The sequence below is a fragment of the Ipomoea nil genome, unplaced genomic scaffold (assembly GCF_001879475.1).
Source record: "Ipomoea nil cultivar Tokyo-kokei standard unplaced genomic scaffold, Asagao_1.1 scaffold1940, whole genome shotgun sequence".
In the NCBI taxonomy this organism is placed as follows: Eukaryota; Viridiplantae; Streptophyta; class Magnoliopsida; order Solanales; family Convolvulaceae; genus Ipomoea; species Ipomoea nil.
Genome location: NW_017618368.1, coordinates 790169 through 799309, shown reverse-complemented (window position 1 = coordinate 799309; position 9141 = coordinate 790169). Strand labels below are relative to the sequence as shown.

General features: G+C 37.3%; 1 protein-coding gene across 2 annotated transcripts; it reads right to left on the bottom strand.

The window, feature by feature from the left end:
• Positions 1-2743: 2743 nt before the first annotated feature.
• LOC109146837 (adenylate isopentenyltransferase 5, chloroplastic-like) lies at positions 2744-4966 on the bottom strand. 2 transcript variants are annotated; one of them, XM_019294511.1, is made up of 2 exons: positions 4876-4966; positions 2744-3896 (listed from the first exon to the last, which is right to left on the bottom strand). In XM_019294511.1, exon 2 carries the CDS (start codon positions 3888-3890, stop codon positions 2895-2897), a length of 996 nt encoding a protein of 331 aa, XP_019150056.1. In that variant the 5' UTR covers positions 3891-3896; positions 4876-4966; the 3' UTR covers positions 2744-2894. The 2 variants fall into 2 exon arrangements, with proteins under 2 accessions (XP_019150056.1, XP_019150055.1); XM_019294510.1 differs by having other exon boundaries at positions 2744-3905; positions 4876-4962.
• Positions 4967-9141: the final 4175 nt, after the last annotated feature.

Genomic DNA, 9141 nt, shown 5'->3' with positions numbered 1-9141 from the left:
TACGTTTGAAATACGAAACTCACCACCAAAATTAGAAATTTATGAAAAACAACATAAATATCATATTTCAAACGTAATTGGTAAATCCAAGTATAACGAGTATGATCATCCACAAAAAGCACAAAATATCTATAACAATTAGAAGATAAAACAGGCGCGTGGCCCCAAATGTTTGTATAAATGAGGTCCAATATATTATCACTAGACGACTCTACTCTAGATAAAGAAAAGCGAGAAGATTTTCCCAACTGGCAAGCAGAACATAATGAAGACGAACTAAAATTCTTGCTACTAACAGAACAAGATTGAAAAACTTTATTTAATTCGCGAAATGTGGATGACCCAAGCGGTTATGCCAAATAGTAGAAGATGCTCGAGAGGAGAGAAAACAACAAGAGAGGAAGACACAGGCAAGGAATATAATCCACCCGAACAAGGACCCCTAAGAAGTACTTCCTTGGTGACGAGCTCCTTCACAACATAAAACAAAGGGTGAAACTAAAAAAAAAAGACATTATTATCATAAGCAAATTTCTGAACAGATAGTAAAGAGGCAGATAAACCAGGAACATGCAAAATGTTAGACAATCCTAACCACCTAGAAGGAGTAGGTATCGCATAACCAATACCAAAAATAGCCAAACTTGCACCATTGCCTACACACAGCGTATCACCACCATGATAAGCCTTAGACTCCATTAATACACTCTCATCCGGCATGGCATGATTTGTAGCCCCTGTATCTGGAATCCATCTAGCGGGAAAAAACTCACCATTCGAATTTTGAACCGAGCCAGCATCATTATTGGGAAACAAACTACCACTTTGATTGGGAAACAAATGACCACTGTAATCAGTAGTTCCACCGCCTCCAGAATACTAGGAACCACTGCCTCCAGAATACGCCATGTGAGCTTGAGGCGTTGAACCATCGGAGTAACGCTGGAAGCAAGTGAATGTTGTGTGGCCGTGACTTCTACATATCTGACAACGATGGAGTGTACTGCGACAACCACGTTCGCCACGCTGATGCCCACGACCACCACGCCAAGCACCTCATTGGTTCCCATCACCATGTCACCAACCACCACCACAATGAGCCAAGAAGACACCAGGAGACGAAGCACCACCAGCCGGTGACAATTCATCAGTCAAGATAAACTGTTGTGCCAGTAAAAAATCAGAGAGCTGGGAGATGGTAACCAGTGTGCCTGAAGTCACCAGCAACGACGCTAACGCCCGAAATTCTGGTCGGAGTCCTCGGAAAACATATAAATTTTGTTCGTCCAAGGACACTAGGGCCAATGCAAGTTCCTCAACAAATCACCTGTGCTCTGCCAAGATACTCAGACGGCATGCTATCACCATGCCTCAATGTTTGAAACTGCCCAAGAAGATTAAGGGTACAAGCTCAAGTAGAAGATTCAAACGCCGATTCCACAGCAAGCCAGACTGACCGAGATGTGGCAAGACCAACCGCGAGGTACATTACTTCAGCAGAAAGATAAGATATGAGAATTGACAAAATGGATTTGTCTTGTTAAACCAAGGACAAAAACATCGGATTCTCAACCGAAGGAGCACCATAGTTGCAGTAATAGTCACGGAGGACACGGCAACGATCCATCAACATAGCCGTGGATATTCTTACCACGAAGGAAATACACCAACTGAGTACGCCAAAACAAATAATTGCGTGATGTAAGCTTGATTAAAACGAAGTGGTGAGCCGACGAGAGAGGATTTGTAGTCAAAACTGAAGGGGAGGAATGAGCCTCCATGACCGTCCGTTCCAAAGACACAGCGGCAATACTATCATTGCTCAGGGGTGGAAGAAGCCATACCCAGGATAGAACTAAGACAAGCTGATACCAGATGAATTTAGTTGTGTATTCAGATAGGTAACCGATAATAATTACATATATACAATCTATAGTATAAAACCTATATACAATCAAGTAGAGCACATAAGTAGAGACCTATACAAACTATAAATACAAAGAGTCATAATCAAAATTATTTATTGATGCTAAAATATATATTTTTTAAAATTAAGAAACAGAGGTAAAAATTTACTTAAATTTATTTCTTCACAGAAAACAGAACAAAAGCACATCAAACGTTTGTCGTCTCAACATCATTGCATTAAATGAACTATACCATTCCCTCTTTACATCCAAGAATAACACAAATGATACCCAACAAAAAAAAAAAAAAAAAAAAAAGCGCACACACTCTCCCTCTCCTTATTGGAAAAAGGTGGGGCCAGAAGTGTTGACTTGTGGGGTCCACACATTCTAGTGCAAAATGAAATCCTGCAGAACCAAAGATGCACCACCGTAAAGCTACTCATTTCCATGCTTTTAAACGGTACGGTCGCAATATATAGTTATTTAACGGCCCGACAGCGACCTGTCAGATTTTACGAAAAAGCTGATCAAACAATTTAAAATACCAAGTCCTATTTTTTTTTTTTTTTTTTTGAATAAAATACCAAGTCCTATTTTATTTTCAAAAAAAATAGCATTTTTATCATTCAGTTATACCGGTAATATAACTTAGTCCCTATGACTTGAGTTATATGTGTGTCTTTAACCTTTTAAAGTTATGCACAGAGTAACATTTTAGTCTTTTAGAACTAAAATTAAGTGACAAATTTAATCATTCGAAGACTAAAATCATCGCTCCATACATAACCTAAGGATTAAAGATGATCACGCTCCTACATCACAAATACAACTTGAGGACAAAAAATTACAATTTTCTCTTTATTTTATTTTATCTTACACTGGCGTTCCCCGGATATTTCATGCCATACCCAAAATTTCTCCGTTGAGGCGAATGTTTGATTTTTTTTTTTCCAGTCGCTGTTAAACGGAAACCATATCAGAGAACTAACGAGCCGCGGCAGCCACGGGAGTTCCAAGCACGGAAGTGGCAGTGAGAACTCCGTTCTGAGGCGGCGGGGGGGAGACGGCGAAGTTATTACTGGATCGGGAAAGGAAGTCGTTTACGATGACGGTGCTGGGATGAGCCACACGCCTTTCCCAAGATTCATCGCCGCCACGGGTTTCAAATGCCTCGGTGGCATTAAGGTTGTGAATGTTCCACGGCAACTGGGTTTGCAGCCTGAGAATATTCTGAAGTTGACGGCGAGCCAACTCTCCGGTATTCGCTTTAATGTTCTGAATGGCTGCCTTGAGAATCCGCCGTCTCGTCTCTCTGTCGACGCGGTTCTCGTGCCGGAAGAATTGATCCAGCTCGGGGACCCCAATCGCGCGTTTAATCCCGCGCGAATAATCCTCGCTGGCCGGGTCGAAGAAATCCCGGACTTCCTCCACTAGCCCCGCTTTCACCATCTTGTCCACCCGCTCCGACACTAACCTTTGCAGGATTTGTAACGAAACCTGCGTCCAAAGGAAACAGCAATCGTATCTGGACCGGAACTCGAGGTTGTCGAGCACCAGGGCCTTGATGAAGGAGTTGGAACCGCCGGCGATTATGGGGACGCGGTCTTTCCTGGCGATCAGTTCCATGGCGCGCAATGCGTGGTCGCAGAAATCCGCCGCCGCGAAATCCTCGTCCGGGTCGTCGATCACTCCTAGCAGGTGGTGGGGCACTCCACGGCGCTCCTCGTCCGTCACCTTATTGGTGGCTATGTCCAGCCCTTTATACACTTGCATTTTGTCCGAATTTATGATCTCCGCCGGGAAACGCCGGGCCAGGTCGATTGCCAGCTTTGATTTTCCGGTCCCGGTGGCCCCAACCACTATCACCACCTTCTCATTTCGCCGCCGAGGATCGATAAATAAGGGGTCCAAGTTTATTCCCCCGGGGAAGCTTACAAGCGGTGGTGACGGTTTGGAAGTTATACACGACATGCTCATCATAGACACCTTAAAGTACTAATCAAATAAAAACTATTAATTAAAACCCCTTAAAATGCATACTATGATATGATAATTACATGAACCAACTCTTACACTAACACAAATTATTCTGTGGACCCACGTCCAAAGATACACAATTTATACATGAAATGTTAACAATTTATCTTTTAAAAATTCACAATTTGTAATGATCATTTATTATATTTATAAATTCTCAAAAATTAGAAATACATTTTATATTTTAGATGTTCACAATTGTAATAATAAAATTACACAATTTAGCACCATGGTCCACCTTGCAAGGTGGACCCTGACCCATGGTATAACACCGGACAACAACTGCATAATCAGAAAGAAATATCCAACCATAAGTCTGCAAGGTTTAACTTTCAATAAGTAGTATTTAGAAGATGATCAGAAGAAATATTCAAACATAAGTTCTCCAGAGCTTAGCGTTCAATATATAGAAGAGATAACTGGTTGTAGATTGTCTGAGACACTCTCTAAGAGAGCACTCAGTATAATACGATCTTTCTGTTTCAAATTGTGTAAAGGAGATTAATGGTGTTTGTAGCTGCATCAGAAAGTCTTTCCGGAGCTTTGATAGAACCATCAACATAGCCAATAACACCAAGGCCAATGAGAGTAGACTCAACTTGATTCCTCCATAATGGGAAATTGGTAGTAGTTAATTTAATGGGAAATGGGTTGGGGCATTGAGATGAACAATCTTGGTGGTTTGCATCATAGACATGCTTGGGGAAGAAATATACTGTATATTTAATATATAAAATAAATAATAGGTATAGTTATAACAACTTATAATTAATAAAGGGAAAAACAGCTAGCCAGTAAAGGACCTATTCTTTCACACAATAAACAGTACAGTATTTAAGAAAAGAAGAAATATCAAAACATAAACCTCTAAGGATTTACCGTTCAATAAGCCTTATTTAAGAGAGAAGAAATATCCAAACATATATACCTTTTGCTATGAGATCGAAGAATATGGCGGCTATCGAGGAGACTTGTTGGCGTGCATAGAGATGATTGAAAGAGACTTGGAAATTGCCTTTGGCTTCTGCTATTTATTAAGGGGAACTTGGCAATTTTTTTGATTAAAATAAATGGGAGTATACTGTATACCTCTTGTCCCTAAGCCAGATTAGATAATAATATCATCGCCATAGAGGATTATAAATTTATAATTAATTAATTGCAACTTTGCAAATAAATATTCTAGTTGCTGGAATATAATAGTTAAGTTGGTGCAAAATAGTGAGAAATTTTGAAAATAATGTGTGATTACTTAATATGATATAAAGTTACAAAAATGAATACTACATGATTTAATTAATTTATCTTTGTAGTAGGATGTATGTCACTTTTATAATTATACAATTTTCGTGATCAAATGAGAGCTATGTCTTATGTGAAAACATGTGAACATGCATCCATGCACATAATTTATTATACGAATACACACAATCTACTATATCTACGGACAGATTGTGTGCATTCATGTAGTAGTTCGCAAGTTTTTTTTTTTTTTTTTTTTTTTTTGTCAAGCCATCCGGGCCGGTCCAATAAAGGGACAAAGTGCTGGCTAGATTGATTTTTTCATACGAGAGGGCGTTCGAACTCCCGATCTCTTTTAAAGGATGAGAGTGCACAACCACTCACACTAACCAAGTTGGTTTCGCAAGTTGTTATTTGAACACAAGCATATATATATATATATATATATATATATATATATATATATATATATATATATATATATATATATATATATATATATATATATATATATATATATATATATATATATATATATATATATATATATATATATAGGGAAGGGATCAGGTGCATTTGTGACTTCTCGTGCGGTTGATTAATGTGCGTCAATTTTATACTTAATGTGCGTGAGTCTTGTGCTCAATGTGCCTGAGATTTGTACTTAATGTGCGTGAGTGTGTAATGTTAATGTGCGTGAGTTTTGTATTGAATGTGCCTGAGTATTGTGCTTAATGTGCGAGACGTTTGTGCTTAATGTGCGTGGCGTTTAACACAATCGCACAGGAAGCCTAGCTATAAACAAAATACATTCAGACCACAACCTCACACACATTAAATACAAAAGTCAGACGAAGACGAAGACGTATATGATGAAGAACAGAGAGAGGGGGAGAGAGAATTAAGGGAATAGGAAGAGAAGACGAAGACGTATATGATGAAGAACATAGAGAGGGGAAGAGATGATTAAGGGAATAGAAAGAGAAGACGAAGACATAGACGAAGACGTATATGAAGAAGAACAGGGAGAGAGGAAGAGAGGATTAAGGGAAAAGGGAGGAAGAGAAGACGAAGACGAAGACGTATTGTACAGGATCAACAGGAGCACATTAACATTACACACTCACGCACATTAAGTACAAATCTCAGGCACATTAAACACAAGACTCAGGCACATTAAGTACAAAACTCACGCACATTAAGTACAAAGCTCAGGCACATTAAGCACAAGACTCACGCAGCTACATTAAGTACAAAGTTCACGCACATTAATCAACCACACAACCGCACGGGAAGCACCCAACCGCACTGGAACCTTTCACTATATATATATATATATATATATATATATATATATATATATATATATATATATATATATATATATATATATATATATATACAAGGGATTATGTGTGAAATGTCTTCCAGATGAAACATGCGGATTAATCATAGTCATTGATTTTTACAAAATCAACAGCCCAAAATGAAGATAAATTTTTTTTTTTTTTAAAATATGGTAGCATTATGATAATTTTGAGTATCGTTGAAAGCATAAGGTACGTATTTTCAAAGCTTAAGGTGCCCCCGTTTGATACTTAAAGTGCGTTAATTCTACACTTAAGGTGCATAAGTTCTACAGTTAAGGTGCATAAGTTCTATACTTAAGGTGTGTCATTTTAACACTTAAGGTGCGCAAATTCAACACTTAAGGTGCATATGTTTAAAACTTAAGGTGCGTCGGTTTGAATCTTAAGGTGTGTATGTTCAAAGCTTAATGCGCGTTAGTTTGAACTTCAGGGTGTGTCAATTCTACACTTAATGTGCGTCTGTTTGATACTTAAGTTGCGTCGTCATTTTAACACTCATGGTGCGCCAATTCAACACTTAACCCGTAAGTTCAAAGCTTAAGTTGCGTCAATTTGAACCTTAAGGTGCGTATGTTTAAAGCTTAAGGTGCACCAATTCTACACTTAAGGTGTGTTCGTTCGATACTTAATGTGCGTCAATACGACACTTAAGGTGCGTCAGTTGGAAACTTATTAAAGTGCATATTTTTGAACCTTATGGTGCATTTGTTCAACATTGGTAGGAGGAGTGACCGAGGTGGTCCAAAAATTGATGGACAATTTTAATATATGTCATCGCAAGTACACGAGTCACTATAGTAATAGCCTGCAAAATAAGGGGCGAACGCACAGGGAATTGATACAACACAATTTAATTACTTAAAAGAGTGAAAAAAGAGAATTCAAAATAAAGTTTCAATTGCAGTAAATTAAACCAAATGAAAACAACTTAGGAAAATATAATAATCAAAAGCCAAAGAAACAGAATTGACAATCAAAATGGATTAACTAAATGAAATTGAAAGACAGGAAAAACAATTGAATAACTACGAAACAAAATAGCAAGGAATAAAGGCTAGGAACATGAATCAATTACCATTATATTACTTATTTTGCAGACTAGTTTAACTTGCCAACCAATTAAGGGTTCGTTCTTTTCTCAAATATGACAACTTTGTATGGCGTCCAAAGTAAATCACGTGCTTTAACCATTCATGTACTTAAGATATTTAATTATTTATTCAAACAAATATAACTCATTCAGTCTAAAAAGAACTACGAAATACCCAAGTTTAGAAATCAAATAGATCAGACAATCAAATTATCTACTCATTTATCCTAAAGAGCTTGGAATTAAAAAGCATGGTGTATACTCAATTAATCCCCTCACATAAATTGATTAAAAGCTAAATCTGCTAGGTTTAACTTAATCAATCAATATGAAACACATATTGATAATTTTTGTGTGCTACATGGTATCATAGATGAAGTTATGACACATTATATACTTTAATCAAATAGTGTTGTTGAACATAAAAATAATACATTACACGAGATAATGAATGTGATATCAATAAGATCAGATCACGTTTACTCCAAAATATGTGGGGTGAGATTATTTTAGAAATAATTACTTTTTTAATGAGATACCCGAGAAAAAACTTGATAAGAATGTTTACTAGTTGTGTAAAATTATGAGGCCATACTATCAATATTTACAAGTGTGGAGATGTCTAGCAAAAGTAGCAATACCACCGACACCAAAAAAGTAATAATATAAAATAAGCCTAAATTGCGGGCTATATCTTCATTGACTAAACACATAGCAGCAGTGCAATAGTTATGCTGTGCAATCGTGTGCACCATGCATGGTGCACACAGTTGCAAAACGACGTCGTTTTGACTAAAACGCTCGTCACATTTAAAAAAAAAATCAGTTTTGATTTCCCTCAACAACATTATTGTGGATATATAGTTATGAATTATTGTGGATATATAGTTATAAATTTGTTGATATATAGTTATGAATTTGTGGATATATAGTTATGAATTTATGGATATTTAGTTCATTCATTGTGGATATTTAGTTCATTCATTCTGGGGTTTGTGTTATTCATTCACTGTGGATATATAGTTATGAATTTGTGAATATATAGTTATGAATTTGTGGATATATAGTTATGAATTTGTGGATATATAATTCAAATTATGCACAAAAAAATGCTATTGCCGGGAACCGAACCTGATTTTTTTTTTTTTTTTTTTTTAAGTGGGACGCGCGTTTTTAGTCAAAACGACATCGTTTTTGCAACCGTGTGCACCATACATGGTGCACACGGTTGCACAGCATAATTTGCGGCAGTAGTGGCTATCAATTATTTGTTGTTGTCAATTACACAATGCAACCGTGTTCTTAGATGGCTATGACAATTAGACCTGACAATTATGGACACGACCCGTTAATACGACACGGAACTGGACACGAAAATAACGGGTTAGTGATTAGCCTTAACGTGTCCTGGGTTGTTAACATGTTGACCCGTTAAAGACACGTTATGTTTCGTGTCTTAACGGGTCAACGCGTTAAACCTATTAAGAACCCG